This window comes from Molothrus aeneus, chromosome 6 (assembly GCF_037042795.1).
Source record: "Molothrus aeneus isolate 106 chromosome 6, BPBGC_Maene_1.0, whole genome shotgun sequence".
NCBI lineage: Eukaryota > Metazoa > Chordata > Aves > Passeriformes > Icteridae > Molothrus > Molothrus aeneus.
The window spans coordinates 14,055,183-14,078,407 of record NC_089651.1 but is presented as its reverse complement, the minus strand read 5'-3'; the positions used below and the strand labels follow the sequence as shown (position 1 = coordinate 14,078,407).

Genomic DNA, 23,225 nt, shown 5'->3' with positions numbered 1-23,225 from the left:
CATAAAAAGGAAAGATGTTATTGTACAGAAAGCTCAGTCTGATTGCAGGAGCTAGCAGGCAGATGTGTTCACTGGCACACGTGGGATCTGCAGGTACAGCAGCAGTTGCTCAGCATTTTCCGGCCCCAGGGCCCACGTCATGAACTTTTGGGCCAACAAAGCACATGAGCTCAAATTAAACTCAACAGTAACTCATTATGAGTGAATCAGGACACTCCAGAAAATGAATTCTACTGATGGAAGTAGATTAGAGTAAATTGATGTTAAAGTAGTTGGTAATATCGTGTGTAAAACCGACTAAAGGTAAAAAGACGGTTTTGTAAAAAACTTATTCATTAAAGTTAATTTAATTTTCAGTTTTGCACCACGTTTCTGAATGTGACTGAGTTAATTAAAAAACCAAGATTAAAAGCGCTCTGTATCAAACTTAAACACTGAAAAATGCCTCTATGCAGTGGGCCTATAATTAGTGCATCTTGATATTTTAATTTTAGCTGAAAATTCTCTAAAACAGGCCTTGTATTTACAGCAAGTTAGCTATTAAATCACATAACTAGCATTATTAAATACTTTATTGCAGAATTTATATGGGCCAAGTCACATTTTCATAACAGACAAAAATAATTCATAGTGATCCTAAATGGGTGGCAATCATGTGAATGACAAAAGCTAACTAGTTTGAGCATATTTTTAAAAAGGGTAAGAAAACAGCAGCTATACCTATAAAAAGGTCATAAATTCCCTACATTAAATGATTTCCCAGCAATCTCAAATGGCAATTGATGGCTCTTACGTGACACCTTGGTTCTTGTCCATCTGGTAAGAGTACGGGTATTCTTTCTTTTGACTGAATGCATACCAATTAACTTGCCAGCAAAATAATTCCTGAATAGAATGCAAAAACATATTTTCTTGCAAATAAGTACACACTACATATCAAAATTCTGTTTCCTGTTCAATTTCCTCAAACATTTATGGGAACAGGACAGCAGAAAAAGTAAAGCATAATGAAAATAACCCAGTTTTAAAGCTGAAGTGACTTCTCATGGCAAACACTTCCCAGCCTTGGCGTGTCCCAATGTGACAATATTTATTGCGATGAAACTGGAAAAAGTGACTCGTCAGCTGACTTTAAACAGACATGTGTCTACTGCTGTGGTGATCAGGTCACTTCAAATTCTTCCTTTTGCAAGTGCGTCACAGGGCACGAAGAAGTCTCATGAGGAGCTTTCTGGCCAAGGGGATTTACTGGGCCTATTATTCTGCTCCTGATATTTATCCTCTGATTCCGCAGGAATAGCTGCTGCTCCCGGTTCAAGAGTTTCTGATCTAATATGCAAAGCATTTACAATAGTCAGCAGGAAACCCAATACGCTTTTGCCTGCGCGCTCTGGAGCTGGTGTAACTTTTCCATTAACTTAAACAAATGCTGCTGTATTTTTAGACCATGTAATTACCCGACATCAGCAGGCTGGCCCTTGTGAGAGTACACTGGAGAAAGATTGGAGCCCTATGCTCCTCTGCTTATAAAACTCTGAAACCCAAGCCCTCGGATGTGGTGATTAATGAAATACCTCTTGATCATTTGATCTGATCCCACTTGCTGAGGTAAATTGTTTTAGTTTTCCATCGGCATAAATAGGATTTTTCAGTATAATGACTGGAGGGTAAAGACTTCACACTTGAAAAGACATACCATTCTGTGTTAATGGATGACCACCGAGAATTGGAACATGGTTTAAACTTCTTCATTCCTCCCTCAAAGATAAAAGACTAAGGAGATATTTTTGTTATGTCCCAAAAAAGTGCCTTGCCTGAAATGCTGTACGAACATCCTGGTAATAGCATTAGCCCTCTAATGCTGCCGCTCAAAAACCTCAACAGCTCTGTGATTACAAGCATTTGTCAAGAAGCAACAGGCATTTGGCAACGACAAAATCTGTCATTTTTCTGAAGTTGGAGTGTGCCAGTCAACAGCTGCATTAGGCTGTCAGTGTAATGTACTGAAAAACATGGGCAGATTCACAATGACACTATTAACACTTTAATTCAGTGTTTTGATAACACGAAGCTCCACAAGGAATACAGTTGGCCTCTTCTGTCACAGAAATCAGAGGTTGCTTCAGGTTTGTCTGTGCCACAATTCAACATGGTCACTGTAAAACATGGCCAGGCCATGATTTATTTTATATAGTATTTCATTTTCTTTCTTTTTATATAGTATTTCATTTTCTTTCTTTGCTTGTAAAATACACTTCAGTTTCAGAGAATGAACAACCGATTTTAAAACATGGTATTGCCAGGAACACATCAAAATACTTCTGCTAAATAAATAAACAAATAGTTAATGAATTTAAAACTACAGTACAATAAAATTTTAAAAACATAATCCCTTGCAGTGATTTTGGAATTATATATACTACACTTGGTTTCAGCAAGTAACTCTTGCCACTGAATTTCATAAATGAATATGTTTGATGTATCTAATGTGTTAAGGCAAGTAAAAGCTAAAGCAAAGAATAGTTAAATGAATAATCTGTTTTGCTTTATTTTATACACTGATATAACTTGCATGTTTTTCCTGACCACTTTTTTTGAAGCCACCTTCATTTCAGTGAATGGTTCCACTTAAGAATGTAAAAACTGTAATTCTTACTATTTCTTTTCCTTGCTGATATAAAAATACAAACAACAAACAAACACACCAAACAGAACTAAAAATAGCTTGAATTACATGATTTTTTAGTGTGGCTTTATCATCAGCTCTTGTAGGGGCAACATCTGCGGCCAGCTCCTAAGAAATGATCCTCAGAGTGAATATCATCTTCATTTCTGATCCTAATGTCTCAGTGGAATGTAACTATTATGACAATGGGAATCTCACAAGTAGGTAGAAATACCCTCACAGCAGTCTGTTTTGTATTCAAAAGCTGTATCTGTTCAAGCAACATTAGGGAAATGAAGATCTGTATCACCAAGAAGGGGTGAATACCCCCGACTAGATGATGACTGAAGCACTAGTGATTAACATCCCAACAGCCATGTCGTCTCTGAGTGGGTAGTGGATAAAAGCCAAGGTATTTTTCAGGAGAAAATGAGGTTTGGAAAGTGTAGTCTACAGGCCACGTCCTCAGCACTGGATGGCATTACTCCTGATGAAGCCACAGGGTTAGCAAAGAGAATTCACTGTACAGAAATCTCTCTCTTGGCAGGAGGCAAAGGAGAGAAAATGTTGTCTACACTCTTAAAATTTTAGAGATCTGTTCTTTTCTATTCCCTTTGTGAATCTATTTTTTACAAGTATGAATGTTCTACTCCTAAAGAATTTCCTTACTACCTCCACAGCAAGTATTGCCCAGAAACTGTACACTATGATATGTACTTCCAAACATGTTTGGCAAATGTGTGTTAAGCTATTTAATGGCTTTTCACAAGAAAACAGAATCTCATCTTCACTACAATGCTCAGGGAAAAATATTTTGAGGCTGGATGTCCCAGAGTTCCCACAGCTCCCAGTAATGTAGGGGAGAGGTAAGCAATCTCATCACCTCTGAAAATAACAACACCATTTAGCCTGGATTTGTACAGGGAGAAAACTGCTGCTCATAACATTGAAGTGCAATTACCTACCTACAAGTTTAAAAAGGGTTGACAGTCTGAACTCTTCTGAATGATGGTACTTCAAAAGCCCAACTGAAGAGGCTGAAATGTGGATGAAAAATCCTGGTTTTGCAAATGACTCAAAGGAACTGTATCCCGACAGCCACGTGTTCTTGTGAATGACAAACGTAGATCTGTTGTGAAAATCTTGCGATTTTTTCCATTTAGAAACAACAAGAGTATTATTGGAGACCAGCTGAAGAAAATAATTTGGTCTCTCAGCTGTTTCAAATGAAATCAAGCTAGAATCTGAAAAAATAAAACAGAAGAGAGCACACAGAACTTATTTGCTGATAAATGCATAATAAACTAAGTTCATTGTAATGTACCACTACTGACTCTAGAAACATGAGGAATGAAAATTGGCTTTGGCCTTATCAGTGAAAACAGCCTGAATCTTATAAGAAAATGCACTATGTATGGATTTCAGAGTGCTAGATTGTGATGATTATTAAGTTTTCTAAATACTCTACAGATTCCAACAGGAATACAAAGAGATTGACACATTGCCCACACCAGGATAAAGGAATATAGCCCTGCAGTCAAGCAGAACTTAATTTACAGTCTTTACTAAGCCATTTATTTAATAAAAACTTTAACTCCATCTAACTAGATTTAAAAGTAACATTTGCCATCAGGAATTGATAGCTTAAAAGCTCAGCCTTTCATTAAAAATAAATTAGAAAACCGTATTTTGCATTCAGCTCTCTAGCTCTCCCTTTAAGAACAGTACAGCAAAGTCTTTTTTCTGGCAAATGTTCCCTCATGATACCTTACCCTGCAGTACTTCAGATTTCAAGCAGCCTCTGCACAGCCAATGGCAGGGCATCAGGTCTTGAGCCTGTTACAGGCATCTGTTGCTCACAGAATTACTTCATTCTATTTTGCTGTAAACTTTGCTAGTCTCTTGAAAACAACCATTAATCTACTGTAAAATCAACTAACCCTCCAGGACTGGCTAGCATTTCTTAAAAAAAAGCTTAGAAAACAAATGATCTCTATTAAAAGGATATATTATCACATTCTAGCATAACACTTCTGGAAGACCACCTTGGTCTCTGAGCATAAAAGCTTCAGATAATCAGAAAAACCTAGCAGTACTAGTGAATGTCTTTTAATGAATTGTCTGTAGCAAGCAGCTCTTTGTTAAGTAACACAGTCAGGGTGATTTTTAACACCTGCTGTACAGCCAATCAGTGCATTAATGTCCCAAACTCTCCATTGTCCAGGAATGCCTGAAACTGGTAAAACATACATTTTGCTGAGGTACCAAAGAGGCATGAATGTCCTATAATGATACAGCGTATTGATTGTGCAAATTCCTTGTGACCAAATGATGAAATTACATTTGCTCAAACTGGACCATAAGGCACAAACTCTATTTGCCAGATTAAATTCCAAGAGAGCTTTTTATAGGGGAACAGAACAGTAGGACTGACCTTCCCTTTCCAAACATAAATTGAATACAATGTACAAGCTATGACTAATAAAAGAAATCTATCCCCAGCTATTCTGTTACATGAGCTCCTGTGTAAGTTCTACAGACAGCAGTATTAGTCATCAAACACTTATAATTTTTTAAGTGACACAAAGCCACCTTCAGGTTACCCAAAGAGCTCATTAGGGGACTCTGGTCAGTAAAACCATTGATACCCAAGTGCTCTGTGGGCATTAAAGCTGTGTATGCAGACAACTTCAGCATTTAATTCATGTCACAAATGCTGGATACACTCTTGTAGGCTTTCCGCACATATCTGAAGTTTTGCAACACACCTTTCATCTGATGAAGAAGGAAGTTTCCCTCAGGGGAAACTGAAGTTGGGACCCAAAGGAGACAGATTGGCAGCACTCACCCTTACAGAGCCCAGTCAGTGCCAAAGGGCATCTCTGTGTGTGTGGGCAGACAATGAGTGATGGTGGCAGAGCAAGGGAGGTGGGGAGAACTTTCCTTACAACATTTCTCTCCCATTCTTTCCCACTTCCACCAGAGGAGAGGTAAAGGGAGCAGCACACAGATTACTGGGCTGCAATACCAGTTTGGTGCTTCTGAAGGCTGCGGTGTGGGGAGGCAGCTGCTTTTCAAACTGCTTACAAAGCTACAATCTAAAATCCACCAACAAAAATTTTAGCAGACATTAAAGTGCACATTCAACTGATTGATAAAGCAAGAAATTTTTAACTCAGGTTTATTCTTAAACACAAGGGCAGAGTCTGCTCTGTCTTATTTAAGAAGCTAGGTTATTATGACTTTACCATGTGCTTTGGGTTTATAAAGTCCTGAAGTCAGCATGAAGCTCACTACATGCCCAGGAACAACATCATCTTCTTTCACAGGGAAAACAACGCCATCCACCAAGTTTGCTGCTATTACAAATCTTCCATCCAAAAAGCTGACCAGTTTGTATGGGCCTTTTCCCAGTGCTGTGGAGGAAAAAAACAATTATTTTTCATGTCAAGTGTCACAAATGCCTGAGCTCTAAGCTTTAAGGCAGAGCACATGAAGAAAAACACATCTCACCACTCTGCAAATAGATCTAGGTGCCATGCACTAAACTTGAAAGAAAACCAAAACAAACCTTTTTTAGAAAATACATGTTCTGAAAGCTATCATGAATACCTACTTTCAATTTTCAAGACTCATCATCAGCTTCTTGTTTTTGTCCCTCTCATATGTTTTGGTTTCAAAGTTAACTGGTCCCTTGGTTATTAGTCCCTTTCAAACTATTTATTTGTATGGTTGAACTAATTATACACTTCTTACTACTTTTTAAAACCTATTTTATTAATGTCCAAAGCATAAAGAGTATTGCAGAGAATAAAATATTTTTGTCAACAAGCATCAAAAAATTCCTTGAACAGTGAAGTCTTACTTGTGAAGTAAGACAGGAAGAAATCAGCATCATAAGCAAAGAATGGTCATATTTTATCTATAAGTTAAAAAAGCCAAAAATACGCAAATTTATTTTTAAACCTTAAAATGCCACACCTTCTCATTTAGATCACACTTTATTACAGAAAAATAGTTTAGAGTTTATTTTTAAATGTTTGAAAATATTTTTGTTAGGTTCCCTGTTAAAAGTAGGCATTTTATGCCTCACCTGAGCAGTTCACCTCATTTCCATTGTACCCACACGGTAAAATGGCAAGCATACATCTGGGATAACTGCAGCTATCAGCTGGGAAATTAATAGCATTGACTCTTAAAATCTGTTCCAACAGGTTACAATTTTGGACTGCAATTTGCAGCTTGCCTTCATACTCTGGTTCTCCAAAATCTTAACATTTATTAAGAGTTTTGAAATCTAAGGATGCTGCATTACAAGTAGAGCTTTAAATTCTAATGGCATGAAAAGGTAGCCAGTTAGGACACAGGTCCATGCCCACCTAAACATGTACAAAGATCTCTTTACCTTCAGTGCAGGGAGTTGAAAAATGTGATTTAAATTACTACTTAAAACATGCACTGCTCTGAAAACATATGTTTAAGTATCCCATGTCAGGCCCACCCAAAAGTTGAGAGACAACAGCCACCAGCTGAGGATTTCTCTTGACCAAAGACAAAAGGCCTCTGCTTCTTGTAGGACTAGAATTATCTCACTCTGGATTCATACAAAGTTAGATAGAGAAAACTTCTTTCTGGTCTAAGACAACTTCTTAATCTTCCTGTCTCCAAAACAAAGTAGTTCTGGGTCATCCTACTCTAAGTTATGTAGACAAGAAAATATTCAGCATGGAGATGATTTTTTGTCCACTGACAGGTCTGAAACATTCTATGTTGAATACTGATGAACTGGATTAGCAAAGAGTACAAAAAGACAAAGAAAGAAGTATAAATAACCATGTTTACTTCAAGGCTGGTCACACGCACAAATCTCCACTCATTCCACTAATTTCTGTCAGTGAGAATTAAGTAACAAATAAAGGTAATAACACACCTTAAAAGTATGTGTGATCATCTAGCTTCACTTTCACCACAGATGTTAGAGGCACTGCATCTGCAGTCTATCTGCACTAACATTGTCTATTATCAGACTGTATTTCTTTTATAAAAAAACAAACCAAAAAGAAAACTTAACACCTTCAATCAGCTCTTATAATCAACTATTCTTAATTTAAAATAATTGAAAGTCTTTAAATGGTGATTTAGATAAAATTCCCATGCATTAGTGATTTGACTCCACTCAAAATCTTTTCAGGAGCCAGTGTATGAGAAAAGGCACACTTCTTGGCCATATTTTTTGGGCCTGGCACTGCATAAGTCTGTCCTAATTTAACTTGGTCCCTTTTCTGAGACCTTTCCAGGAGTGAGCTGCTGCAATATTGATCAGAAGACCAAGATACTCCGTGCCATGTGGATAGACAGGCTTCTACATGAGCTTGATAAAGAGTTACAGCATAAACAGCAGGAGCCCTGACCCTTCCTCACACCAGGCTGCTTTGTGTGTCACATCTGACTGTGCAGACACAGGCAGGGTGATTTGGAAATAGCCTGAATATGGGTTGCAGGGCTAACACAGCACTACAGCAGCCCATGCAGGTTCAAGGTATGGTCCAGCACCTTCCCCAAGGTTTGCACCCCTCTCTGACAGCCACCCCAATGCAGCAGCAATGCTGGTCACTCAGGAACTCCAGGCTGGGTCAGACAGACCTAAAGGGAGAGTTGTTCCCCTCTGGGGACAAAAAAGTTGCCATAGATTAACACTACCTCCCTCTGGAGGCTGCATAGGTGTCTGTGAGTGATTTAACAACCCACCAGGCTCTGTTCAGCTTTGAACTGCACTGCACCTTAAACAAGTAGTGCCACTGGCACTTTCCACTTGATATTCCATTAATTACTTCATGATTTAATTGTTTAATCATCATCCTTCACTGCAAAGAAAATTAGTTAGGCACACGTTCTCGGGAGAGGTCCAGGAATTATGAAATTAAAAGCCTTTGAAAAACCAAAATAAAGCAGCAAAACAGAATCTTGGCTAGTTAAACAACATAACATTCACAAATGTTTTCAGTAATACAATTGTTTTTATACAAAGGTGCTAAAACTTAAACTAAAAAAAACCCCAGATTCTATTGATATTTTGTCACTTCCTTTAGAACTTACCTTTGTTGAAATATTCACAATCATAAGCTAAAAAAAAAAGAAAAAGAAAAAATGCAGTTACAGGCATTCCATAGATAAACATAAAGTTTTCTACTCCCCTTTACGATTAAGATGTGAGCCAAATGCTTGGCCAAATTAGATCATACACAGACACCTATTAAAGAGTTATTGCCAAATATTTAGATAAAATACTAATTTGAACTACACAGATGAAAAGAAAGCATTGCTTCCCCAAGCTTACATACCTACAGCTGTCTTTTTGTGACCTCTAGTGGCTATGACTGAGCTTCACATTAAATCACACCTTTTCCGTCCTAAGTTAAGACTAACCCCCTCACTCTGAGGCCAGTTTGCTGTGTGACCCTGAGCCTGCTGCACTCTCTCTGTACAACTGCAAAGCCAGAAAAATGCTTGTTTCCTTTCATTCTTTGCATCTCCCCTTCTTTTATCCCATCTTTGGGGAAATGGCAGCCTCCTGTTAGGCATTTCCACTAGGTGTTAGAGAAAAGGGACTCAGACTTTTTTTGTTAAGTTTTAAGAGTTGTTGGAGAGTAATCCTAAGCTAATGACTCTGCCCAGCTTAAAAACTTACTTGTTTTTCTTCAGAAGACCTTTATATTTCACACTTGCTCTGTGGGCTCTAATAAGGCATGTATGTTTACTAGAGCTTATTAAGAAGTGAAGTTCTCCTGAAGATGGAAATCACTTGAACTGTGAACTTTGCACCTTTGGTTTGAGGGATGCATGCTGTACCCTAATACAGATTTCCCACGTTCTCTCCTTTGACATCATAGGACAAAGGGATTAAAAGTAGAAAAGTATCACTCACAAACACAGAAAAAGCACATAACCCAGCTAGACCAGAATGAAATTGGAGTGAGAGGCACCAGTGAGGCTTAGATTCAATTCATGGCGCCAGGTCAGCTGTTGTGACTGATTTTTTGGGTCTGGCTGCTACGAATGCAGGGCAGGGGCAGCCCTTGGTAGTGCTGGTTAAACAAACTTACGGCACACTCTGGGAGACCTCCAGTCCACAGCAACTCCGTGCTGGCAGCACTGATGGGCATAGGCTGAGACACTTGTACAGAAACACTCACAGTCACCACCTTGGTTACAGCCACAAGTGTCTGTCAAGCAGTTGGAGTAAAACCAGGTGACGTCAATCTGGAAATGAAAATATTGCTCATCAAAAACACTGCTACAGGAACTGCCAAGCAACACCTCGACACAAAGCTGTGGCTCTTCCAAAAGGCAATATATCCAACTTGGAAGTATTAAAGATTTCACTCTCAATGCTTCCTGGAACGTGAGAAAAAATGTTCACAGGGACACATTATAAAATCTTGTCCAGCACTTAGCAACACAATTAAATCACCGACCCATGAAGAACAGGCACGTTAAGACACTGATGTGGGCTTGTGTTTCATAGTGTTTTGTAATATCTAAGCCCTAATAAACTGTGAAAAACCTTATGAAATAAAAGACTAAACTGACCACAAATCAGTAAAACTCAGACATTTTAAGGAAGTCAGATACACAAAATGTAAGAAAACAAAGTAGATGGAAAGCTCTTCTTGATGTGCAAGTAGTTAATATTCTCTTCATATTATTAGGCAATTTCACACAAGAATTTTTCATTTTCCCTTACAGTATCTTCAAGTCTTAAGTGACAAAATTTCAAAGAGAACTGTCAACGTTAATTTGCTTACTGAAATGTTACACATTCTACACAGATCTAAATTTGAGTAAGTCTTCCAGAAATGAGTTTTTCCCATCTGACACTGCCCATTCAATACATTTATTTATATATGCATGAAAAATGTGCATGCCATGTAACACATTTCATGAAAAGCAAGCAAGTGGTTATGCCTACACAAATAATGCTTGTGATTAAAAAGAAAATACCCCAAATCAGGTGAATTTTTTTCTTCATTAATAACAAAGAGCTTCACGTTGAAGAGTAACATTTCTTTGGTGCTATGTTCAATGTCACTTGTTTATATACAGGACTACAACTCACCACTGGGTGGCAAGCTTCAAATGCTTCACTGAGCAGTATCCCACATTCCTTCTTGGCAAATGGCTCTCTAAGGGGGTTCAAACTGCACGGATTTCGAATGTCAGAGCTGTCAACACACTAAACCGGGAAGCAAAATGAAGGTGAGTAATTTTTCATAACCACTTTGTGTTTTGAACTTGCAAAGCATATTTTTGTGCTTTTTATTTTTTAAGAAGGATGCAAAATGTCAAACAAATGCATCATTTATGAAACTAAAGCAGGACTAAGATATAGAGTTAAAAGCTAATGTTAATGAAGAAGAGATGGAAAATAACACCATTTGAAGAAACATTCCACTGAAAGCAGCAGAAAAACACACACATACTTATGGGTCTCATCAGAGGTACCAGAGAGGCACAGAGAATTTTTTTCTTTCCATTGCAATGGCTGCACAGTAAAATGTTTCCCAGCTATGAAAACATCAGTTAAACTGTCAACACACTCTAAAGTGAACTCAACATTCTTCCATTATACAGAAATCCCACTACTTTATTGTTCAAATATAATAAAAAGCATTCAAAATATTGTTACAACATTTTTCTTTACTCTCTAAACACTCTGCAGCAAAAAAGGTAATTATTTTCTTTTTTTTAACAGATTAAGAAATCTTTAAGAACCACTGATATTGTCATTTGTATTGCTGCCTGACTGGTTCTTTCAGAAATTAACTTCTGATTTCATTCAAAATTAATTTTATGATATAACAGGAAAAAAATCTACTAGCAAAATATACTACTAAACACATTCTCTTTTGCCATATCTACTAGCAAAATATACTAGTAAACACATTCTCTTTTGCCATGTACCTCTACAGCTGTCCAACTGTTTCCAAACTCTTGCGAGTTTGTTAATTCAAAATTATCTGGAGTCCTCAGTTCATTTACTGTCTTCAAATCAAAATTTCCACACAATCCAGTCAATTCTCTCTGAGAAAAAAATTATATACACATACATACATATTTATAAAAACATTTTCACAAGAGTAAATACTGTCAGTCATAAGCATTTTCAAAACTTACATCTTCAGCTGTTTAGTTCTAAATTTGTAATATTTTGATCATTTTTCAGCTAAATTTCAGTCAAAAGAACTCAGCTTTTCAGTCAAAAGAATTCAGTAACAAAGCTATGGAGGACATTTTATTTTGGCAATGTCATTATTATGCAGTTTCAGTTATGAATCCCCAAGCTTTTAAAAACGGAGATGACCTTTTTGTTCAGAAAAGGGAGCTGTTAGCCAGTTATGTGTATTTTTAAGCCTTGGCAAAATAACATCTGCTTCATTCATGTAAGGAATGAGTACTGAAAGAGAACTTTGCCCCTAAAATATTTGTCTGTGTTGTTACAGAAGTTATTCAGAAAAGAGTAACTAAAAAACAGATAAATGAGAATGAATATTTTCATTGACAAGGTAGGTGAATGCTTCTTGGATTTATTTCTGAGAGTCTATTCTCTGAATAATTATGTATTATTCAACAAGATTTACATGAACACCTCAAAGAAATAGCAACAAGAGTGTTGCCTTCCACCTACCTGCCACTGATGCCCCATCTGCACGTGAACTGTTGTCCTCTGATCCCAAAGAACGGTGATATGTTCATCAGGAAAATGAACAACAGTGAAAAACCCAGCTTTCCATAACTGCATTTTTTGTAGGCCATCTATGTAACTAGATAAGCTCTGTTCAAAATAAAACAGGGGACCTTATAATGGAAATAACATCTTCATAAAATGTTCACTTGACAAGAAACAAATCACCTAAATAAAATTAACAATGTGGTTCTCTGACACATCCAAAAACAGACAAAAGGCCAGGGAGGAGAAAAAAACTTAAGTAAAAGGGGCCTGGATTTTGAATGTGAGCTGTATTGTATTTTTATGATTTTCCAATTTTAAAAGTTGATTTTATATCAAATGTATAGGATGGATAATGGACTGAAGATTAGAATGTTAATGATTCATCTGGGAGGTAGATGAGTAGTCTTAAGGCTCCTAATGATGATTTTCACTTAGTTATAAGTAATTCTGTCACAGTCACATGCTTTTTTTGAATATGGATAGGCAAAAAAGATGCATGAAGCAGCTTCTGGAAATAAGGAATTGTCCAAATATGTCCCTAGATGACAACCTTGTTTTGATCAAGAAGATCTTGACTTGAGAAGAATGATACAGTATTCTTCTCTCAATCCACTAACAATCAGATTGCAACTTCTTTGTAGCATAGACTAAAATGTCTGGTTTAACTGCACAATATCTCAAACTGCCTTTCTATAGTCAGTCTATAAACTGTAAATAGTACTATTAATACTATAATTACTAATATACTGAAATACTAAATGTTTACAGAATAGAGTTTGCAGATTGGCCAAAACAAAAATAAAATTCAGGCCGTGGAGGATACACTCCAAAGGGGCTGTAATTTGTTGGGATTATTTAACTGTACAAAAATATTCCTCCGAAACATTCCAGACCAGAGTAAGCTCTTAGTTCTAGTAGAATTAATAGCAAAACTCACGCTTCAAAACTCTTGTATTTCTCCTAAGATATTAAACAGGAATTAAGTCTAAACAAAAGAGCTACAATTACCTCCTCTGACATTTTTGTCAAATACAGACAAGATTTTAAGGTTTCCATTGAACAATCCAGGAATGTGATCAGCATTGACTGTAAAGATATTTACACCTCTGCTACTGAAGTGGCACAGTAAGTTTTTGGCTATGAAAGGAAGAAACACCCAGAGAAGTACATATGCTGCTTTTTGATCAGCAGTAAGAAATAAAACTTACGGGATTCCCAGTTTCATCGTCAAATACTAAAAGAGATTTTCCAACATTAATGAAAACATTTTTCCTGCAAATGATTCCAGTGCTAAAGCAGTCAACATTCTCTATAATGACAGAAAGACTGGTTGAAGAAGCACCCTGAAGAAAAAAAAAAAGAGTCAATTTTTAAATATACTTATATAAATATGCATATTGTTACATAGTTCAATTAGCAGAAACCTCAGAGTACGTTTATGTTCTGTATGATTCAAAGTCTAAACAATGCCAAAAATGAAAAAAACAGTATGTAGGACTCAATAAAATGCACAGAGAGGAAGTAAGCACAATGGTAGATTTTAACAAGTAGTTTTAAACCCAGTTTTAGGGAGGTTTCACACAAAGTCTCACCTTAACCAGATAAACCTTACAAGTTCCAACAAAGTCAAAGGTGAGGCCATCGAAGGTGCGGTAGTGCCGGTCCCCGTACGCCGTGCACATGGACGGGCAAGGCTGGAAGGTGCACTGGAAGGATCCATGCTGGCAAACACTGAAAAATGCACCACCAATTATGGGAATATCAGCTGCAAGCCCAGACAAGTGATTACAGCTATTGCACTGAGAAGCAAAGAAACAAAAGCTGTGCAAGTGTAAGGAGCAGGGACAGAAGCATTTTGAAATGTTGGCTAGAAGCATGTCAATTAATTCTCTGGGGAAAAAACATACAAATTGAACTCATATAATCTAAATTTCTTCTTCCATGACAATTTAAAGGCTCCAGAACCTACAGACACTACAACAAGTCTCAAAAACCCCAAAAAATACAATCAAGAAAACCCAGTGCAATGTGATACAATTTATTCTCTAGTGCACACCAATAACATGCCACAAGGAGAGAGCCTTCTTTTTCAGCTTCTCACCAAACATTTTTTTCTGTACAAGCTGAATCTTAGAGTCAAAAAGTAGCACGTCCTGTTACTTGAGTCTCCATGCATCCTCTGCTTGAATGAGAATTCCACAGAATTACCAGGACACATTTCAGTAGCACTATTTTGGTGCTTAAGTTCCTTAAAAGAAGCATGTTGTTGGACTTGCTCTTTTTTCAGATGTCATCACACCCAAACACCAGCCTAAGAATTTAGGAGCTTCTAGAACAGTTCAAGTTATGTCTATGGCCACCTTAAACATCAAAGGGTTTTCACCACACATCTACAGAATGACTGTTCAGACCTTGCTGAATTCCCTTTGCAGCATAAGAGAAGAAGCCGATTCTTCTTGCATAATAGGAGGCTTTGAAACATTGGATATTATGCCTCTTTCTGAATCACCCTCTTGCAATCTAAATAACATTTTCAGAGATAAGAGTTTTATAAATCATGGATAGAATTTCATTTCCTGCATCCATGAGCAATCATTACAATATCATTTCTGTGTTCCCAAATGACCCAGAGACTTAAATTTTTCTTGATAAAGACAGCAAAGCTGGTGCCTTGGCATAGCTTTAGTATAGGTATCTTTATAAATGTAGATTAAGCTAAACACAGCATGTGATATAAGTTTGGTACACGCCTAAGTTCACTTTTAAAAAACCTACTTTTAATTTCCTCATAAATGAGTGCTGAACATTTTACAACTAAAGTCTTAATGTTACTTACAGAAATACCGGATAAATCTCTAGCATTTGACATCTCATATAGCAGGAAATAGGAAGTTTTCTCTTAGTGTAAATTTTTGTCAGTATTACTTTTCCTTCATATTTCTACCACAGCGCCAGTACACCACTTTTTCCAGAAGGGCAGCAAATATCTGGAAAATCTAGGCAGCTACAGCTACTGGTAGCATCAGATTTCCTCCAGTTTCCTTTGCAATTCACTTGCACCTACATGGAGCCACTGTTCCAGTTTTCCAAGACTCTGCTTATCCCATCACTGATTTGGTCCACTGCTTGCATTTTGCATCTCAACATGTATCAATACACTAAGCAGATGGCTAAAATAAGTTAAAAATACATGTGAGAAGTGTTTTCTGTAGCAAAACACAAGGAAATAGCAGCAGGACTTGCTAACTGCAGTCACTTCAGAACAGCAGCAAAGGAAGGAACCTCATCAAGCTGATGGAGAGAGGCAAACAGAAGAAATTATGTTTGGACTGGAAAACTAAATGCTGCTTCTCACATTCTCCTGAGACAGTAGGTTTTAGTTTCACTCGTGGCCTATTCAAACCTCCATATGCTGACGCCTTAAGGGTCTCCAATGTGCAGAAACATGGCTTAGCATGTAAAGCCTAGGGACATCCTTTTCTTTTTTTTCAGGAACACATTTATAATCAGAAGGAAGGGATTAAGAGGTACACAACGTCTTTCAAGTCCTCTACACCAGGCATGTTTCATACTAAGTGAACTAACATTTAGTTATCAGAATCTAGAGAGCCCTAGTTGAAAAAACTGAGCTATCAGAATCTTCTAAACTTCAAGTAGCTTTTTATACAGCATTTTTCCAAGAAGTATTTGTTAAAGAATACAGGAGACCCAATTCAGCAGCCCACAGAGAGTGACCAGGAGCTGCTCAATGGTCTCAGCATGATGACAGCAGACCAGCACATCTACTTGCACAAGCCCATCTTACCTGGCACAGCACCCCATCAAAAACTGCCCTGATAGCCTCAACATTAGAACATTGCTAAATATTTCAGGCACTTGCACTGAAAACAAAACTTGGGAAACCTAGAGCCACAGGTTAGTCAGACCCCAAAGCTTGGGTTGAAAGTTCCTGTCAGTTCACAGGTAGTTTTGCCAACTTATGAAGTTACTTTGTCATGTTACTGCTCAATAAATCAATACTTATGCTGCTAACACTACACCAAGTATGAGTAAGATATTTATTATAAAAACACACTAATTCAATGCACCAACCCCACTATATGATGACTTCCATGAGTGCCTAAGTGTGTTTGTTTGCACAGAAGCACTCTCATGCTTTGCACCTTTCCCTTAACACATCAGACACAGACTTTATATGCTTTGTATCATGCAGAGCTTCTTGCAGGCTCTCCTCTATTTGTGAACAGCTAGTTGCCTAAAAGCCATTATCACTTAATCCATCTCTGCTTCTGGGCATGGAAGACTACAAAAGCCATGAGAGCATTAAGGGTTTGCATGAATTAATGAGCCTGGCCTCAGGGAAAGAAAAAAAAAAAAAAGAAGAGAAGGCTAAATATCCAGTGTCTTTCTGCCTGCATTGCTGCTGCCTTTGGTGAAGTCTCATACAGGTTAGTTGGGATAAATTAATTCTCTCTGATGCAAGCAATCCCACACCAGGTCCAAATGGAGAGGCCTTTGGAAACAAGGGGGTGAACAACCCGGGTCGCTTTACCTGCCTGCCCAGTGGAGATGCCTTGTAAGTCGCTTCACCAGTCCACCAAAGGGCTACAAATCTCTTCTAGAGCAGCTACTGAGGACCTGACGAGAGGCAGAGGAAGGCAGTCAGCACAAGGCTGGAGGGGGCACGACATCCAGACAAGGCAGAGCCTGGTGCTGATGGGATGAGCCTTCCCTGGGCCGGGCTACCCTGAGCTGTGCTGGCCAGGAGCAGCAGGAGACACCAGTTAAATGCTCCTGGTAAGCTACAAGGAGGGCACAAGAAGAGGGAGCTGCTCTGCTGGGAGCCTGGAGGCTACACCTCTACCACAGCATCATGGTGCTTGGCAGTACAGCTGGTTTTCCTGAGGCTCTGGTAAGACAAACAGCACTGCTGAGTGCCAGCCTGCAACATTCAGCCTTGGCCAGAGAGCAAAACAGGCAGAGATTACCATGAAACGAGCTTGGTTCAGCATCAGGTAGGTGGGGTTTATTTTCACACTCCTGTAAAGCTTATTAAAATGGCAGTAAAGCACATCCTACTGAGAGTGCTTGAGGAAACCTGGCAGGGTATGTACTGCATTTACAACACTGGATAGCAGAAGAAAAAAGGAATTGGTGTCGGCCTGTGTTTAAATCATCCTATCAACCCTTTCCTACTGGAATTCTCCCTCTGAACGCTGATTGATTCATCAGTTATCCACACACACAAAATCAGTGACCAATCTGTCCGTTTCTTTGCTCAGTACATGATGTTGATGTTGCCCAGTACTCCCCTTAGTTTAACACAGTAGTGGATGCAGAGTTAAGGACACAGAGCTACATTCTGGTCTCCAGACAGCTCAGATTCAGTGCTAAATGTGAAAAAGAATAAGTAAAAAGCTTTCCAAAATGTCACTCAGGTATAATATTTAAGGGATTTTACCTTTACTTTAGGAATTCTAGCCATGGTCTTGAAAAAAATAAGCAAACAAAAAAAAAACCCTCTAAATCAAGATTTTTAAAGACTAAAAAGATGCCAAATCACAATTATTTTGTTATATAAAGCACTTTGAAACAACAAAACCTGAACCAGTTTTAATTACTCTTTGAAGAAATATAAATATGAAGTCAAAGTAGATAATCTGCTGTGAAATTTATGATCAAAACACATGAAGGAAAAATAATCAACCTACAAATACACAAATAAAATGAATTCACTTAAATAGATCCCCACTTACCACGTATGGCAGGCAGAAATTACTTTGTCACCTGGAAAATATTCCTTTCCTTTCCATGAGCATGGGCATTCATCTGCATCCAAGCACATATCCCCATGTTTCACAAGACTATAAAAAAAAAAGAACAAAAAGTACTCATCCAGCAGCAGTATAGCTGGTATCCAGATACAAAAATATTTTCCTAAACTTTAAAGTTACTACCACTTTTGTTATTGAGACGCAAATAATATTTAAAAGTCTTCTGAAACTGAAAAGGCACCATTTTGTTAATAATTGCGTATGAGCAATTTGGTATCTTCCTTTCACAGGTACCTGAATATTTTATCTGTATTAAGTGCCAGCACTTTGGGCATTAACCTTTTAATCACTAACCCTCTAAGACTGACTCATGAATATACAAATTTTAAGGTCAGGGAAACTATAAATTCCTAGAAGTTCTCTAAATTCCACCAAATTTCTTGTAACTCAGCCAATTAAACTGCATTTGACTCAAGCCACGAGATAATCCACGAGATGTCAGAGCCATCACAACTCTTTGTTCTAGTGGTATGCACTCTTACTCTCCAAAATTGGTGGCATATTTAGTCTAAGGTTTTTTAAATGAGGATTTCTTCTTGTCCTATTTTTTCCTTTCATTGACTGAAAGAGTTTTATTTTACTGCAGTTTTTCTATAGCTGTAGTTAAACCTCTTGCTCCATGAATAATTTAATATCAAAAGAGCTATCCTGGCTACATGAAATTATTGTATTAATTAATATTTATTTCTGCACCCTTATGCAAGCAGAAATATTACAGGCACCTACATGCAAGCAATTACAAATATACTCAATTTTAGTGGCAGAAGTATCCTCACAGTCTTCAAGGGATATTTTCATCATACCATAGCTAACCATATGCATAGCTGTTTACAGTTTGACTAGTGCTGTGAATTTGTGTTTAGACAGAACTCCTAGACAAGCAGATAAAAATGGAAAACTAATAAAGAGAAAAAGTGAAAAAGATTGCTGTTATAGAAAAAGAACAGAGGAATTCTTGCCCATAAAGACTAAATAGAGCAATCAGTCCTAATTTTAAAGTACAATGTTTGTGGCTTTTTGATAAATATTCAGAAAATCTGAAATTAGTAAAAAAGAGATAGAGATCTCAAGCAGATTCTACAAATAAAGGTCATGAAATAGACCAGAAGCACCGATTTATTTTATTAAACAATCTATCATTTAACTGAGCCCAGGAAAGTTGCATTTCTTCCAAGAACCAATTCATTTTATCAGAAATATTGTCATGGTATTGGATAAGCAAAGCAATATCAGTATGGGACCAGAGGGTCCAATAACAGATAGAACAGCTGTGATGACAAATCCATCTCTCAAATGAAAGCTGTGAAATTTGAACTCTTGACAAGCTGAAGCAGTGTCTTTGACTCCAACTGCTGCAGCTCCAAGTTGTTTTGATCCTGCCCCATTCCCTACAACACAGGAATCCAGAGCAGCTAACATGCCAGTCCCATAGTGAAAGGATTCCTTACAGGCACCATGCAGTCTAGGATTATCCAGGACACCTTGTTTCTAATGTTTGAAATGTATTTGTATTGACAAATAAACAGTCTCTTCAAATGGTAGTTTTGGGCAGATAAATTATTTTTTTTCTTCAAGCTAAGTTTGTTTGGAATCCCAGTACCCCTCTGTAGTAATAGAAATTTTGTACAGGTTTTTCTGTGTTCCTAACAGATTTATTGCTCCTGATGTTTAGCACTGTCATTTGAGCAAGATATGGCACTAGGGATAAGATGTGATAAGTGTGAGGCACATCCATGACAAACAGGGTAACAACGTTTTGTTTCCCTGCTATCCAAAAGGAAACATTTCATCACTGAATTTATCACAGGAAATTTTATTAGCTCATCTTAATGAGCTGGTAATTTGTATTTTACAAATTACATTGTACAAATTTGTAATTTGTATTTGACTTAGACTCTTCTTCAGTGTGTTATGTATCAGACAGAAATTTACATCTCTGTAAGGCTTATGAATGGAAATATGCAGAATACCATAAACCCTCCTCCCTCCTTAAACTGAAAAACTGTAATTTTCCTCCAGGGTAGATGAAGTGTTCTTTGTAATCCATACTTATTTCAAGCATTGTGTCACTTGGAGACAATCAACTGTGAGACTGAAATTCCCACTGGTTTAAAGCTGCTCAGAACTGAACAGGGCACATTCAGACACAAAGAGATCACACTGACAAGGTAACACTAAATGCAGGTTTTTCCTCATGTTATTACACTGGTTTAAAAAAAAAAAAAAAGTGATAACAGCTTTCTCTCTTGTAAAGCCAAGCAAATGGATAGATTTCAATGATCTAAGAATTCCCCACAAATACCCTACAGAGAGGCCTTGCACAGCTCCTCTTTGAAGTATCAGACATTTTTCTTGATGCTTATTCTTACTGTCCAGCCTACAATGAACTGCAAAGACACAAGGATGACTATGCCACTTCACCCTGCTGAACATTCACTTTCTTTATCATCCCATTATGTCTAGAGCCTTCTGCATTCACACACACAGAAATATGTAAGTAATCTTAGTAAAGGCACCATTAGAAATAATGTCACCTGCGACTCATCAAACACTAGTTCTGCAGAAATCCCAAATCTGGACCAAAACAATGAGAAAAAAAAAAAAATCACTCTCCCAGGTCCCAGCAGAGCAGTTTTCAACAGTCTGTGTCTTGCACAAGCTCCTTCCCCTCTCACCTGCAACAGCCCACCATGAACTGATTCATGCACCCACAAGTACTTTTGCTGCAACATGAAGTTTGCTCTCTGAAGGGTTCACAGCCCATCCTATAAAGGTCTGTAATTTAAGTTTAAGGGAAGCAAAAAATAAACAAAATAAATCAGCAGGAAGCATTTGACTGTCTAATCAGAACACGAGATAAACTTTGAGAGAAAATCCAACATTCCTGCAGCACATAATACCTTCATTAGAGTTCACTCACTATCTAGACAGGGATAGCTAATATATTCGGTTTTCTTTTTCACTTGGGGAGCTTCCTAAAATCTCCTCTACCTCTTTGCCCTGGTTTATTATACCAAAATATTAAGGAATTCTGTAGAGTGTTTGGAAGGTTTTCATTATCCTCAGTATACCATTCCATCTTTCTGTTAACAAATGATTTTGGTGCTTTAACTGAGACAGTCAGTTTCTTTTGAAGCTTCACCCTGGATTGGAAACCTTCCTGCAGTCAGCTCTATCACCAGCATCAGAATTTTAGAAAGTAACTCTGACTGTAATGGAAGTCTTCCTTCGAACTAAGTGACACAGTTCAATATTTCTCTTAAAAACAAGCCAGAAAGCAGAAGGTCATATGAACAGGTGCTCCAGAACCTGAATGATACTGCTGAAGTTTTACTGTCAATTAATACAAACACATGGAAAAAAAAAATTAGAGATTTGCAGTTGGTACAAACTAAAATGTGGGAAATCAAGAAGGTTTGTAAGAATTGCAAGAGAAAAATAAGGAACTCAAAAATATATTAAGGAAATTTGCAAGTCTGCAAAAAGCAGAAAAGCATAGAAAAGAACTGGATTGTCTTGCAAGGGCACTGCAATAGAAGTTTTCTTTGGAAATGAGCTCCTGCACCTTTAGCATGCTGTGTCTATTGCCATCAGAAGTAGAAACCAGCATAAAATCTGGTGTGGATAAATATTGGCTCCTGAAATACCAAAACAGTCTTGATGCAGTCTTCGTAAGAGAATTGCATTTTCCTGAGAAACTATTCAAGTGCATAGCCATGATGGTATCCCCATGGGGTTAATCCTTATTTGCCTGGAAAACATCAAATCTCAACAGACCTCTCCAAAGCCCTGCCTAAAGAAAAAACTAAAAATACTTAGCCTGAAGCAGCAGGACTTCAGCAGCAGCATCCAGAAGAGTGAGGCTTGGACAGAAAACAGTGATAGTAATAGTAAAGAGTAGTAATAATAATAATGATAGTAAATAGTAAAAAACCCACTGATAATAATAGTAAATTCTGAGTTGAAATTGAGGAGCAGTAGGTCTTGTGAAAAATTATACTAAACACTCACTAAAAACACAGGATTTTTATTTCATCTAAAGACACTTTTTTTAAGACATAACATGGTCAATGTAATTACAATAATAAAGAGTAGTTTCCTAAAAGTATTTGAAACTCATCTGTATTCTTCCCATCTTAATTCCTCATTAACAGAGCTGTTTCTCCATAGGCACATATAAGTCTACAACATTAACTGTTTTGTCAAAATTAGAAAGATGTGAGTTTTCTTTTTTTTAGTAAAACCGCCCAAGAATGTGTTTCAGCTTGCTATCTGTCACTTGATACATACCACAGAAATATGATGATAATTGAGAAAGTTTTAGAAGGAAAACCTGGTATAATATCCCTTAGCTACAAAATGTTATTACAATTACAGGATATTACAGCTTTGAATTTAGTAATTCTTCATTCTTCTATTTTATGGGAGCAATAAGTGATGAAAAAAAGAGAAAGCCATAAAAATTCTAATTATGTTACATTTCCTCAAATTCAGTAAAGTCAAGTTTTTAGCACAAAAGGTATTCTTCTGTGTTATAAATAATAAGTTCTCACCAGAGGGTGTGGGTGGGAGAAAGGACTGGATTTGTTTTTCCTAAATGTGCATATGAAAAAATTTGTCAGGCATTTTGCTTAAAAAGGTGGCCCACATAGCTGTGAACAATTAAACATTTGGTGCAAGGAAAAAAGAAAACTTCAATACAATTGCATTGTGCTCTTGAGATTCAAACACCCACATGCCATAAAAATAAATACACATACTTGAAAATAAGGAGCTCATTATGTTCCTAGTTATTCTAGAGTGGCATTGCTTTCTTTTTAAGATCAGTCTGTTCACACTAAATAAAATATTCAGTTGGGTATTGGATGTCGCTGAACAGTGAGAAATTAAGTGACCTGGATGTACAGGTAACCACTGCTAGCAGCCAGATAAGAATTAACATTTTATTCCCTTGCAGTACTAACATTGAAAGGGAAGCTTTTAAAAGTCACTGAAA

The 23,225-nt window shown here is 37.4% G+C and overlaps 1 protein-coding gene across 1 annotated transcript in view; it reads right to left on the bottom strand.

Moving 5' to 3' along the window:
- The window catches only part of OTOG (otogelin), a 92,548-nt gene that overhangs the window by 31,877 nt on the left and 37,446 nt on the right, over positions 1-23,225 (bottom strand). Inside the window, exons 24-33 of the mRNA XM_066551897.1 lie at positions 18,152-18,259; positions 13,988-14,126; positions 13,604-13,738; positions 12,351-12,497; positions 11,627-11,746; positions 10,782-10,898; positions 9,769-9,925; positions 8,762-8,788; positions 5,914-6,081; positions 3,631-3,909 (exon numbers count right to left, since the gene is read on the bottom strand). Of these exons, the coding sequence (XP_066407994.1) occupies positions 3,631-3,909; positions 5,914-6,081; positions 8,762-8,788; positions 9,769-9,925; positions 10,782-10,898; positions 11,627-11,746; positions 12,351-12,497; positions 13,604-13,738; positions 13,988-14,126; positions 18,152-18,259 (1,397 nt within the window). The remainder of the gene's footprint in view (positions 1-3,630; positions 3,910-5,913; positions 6,082-8,761; positions 8,789-9,768; positions 9,926-10,781; positions 10,899-11,626; positions 11,747-12,350; positions 12,498-13,603; positions 13,739-13,987; positions 14,127-18,151; positions 18,260-23,225) is intronic.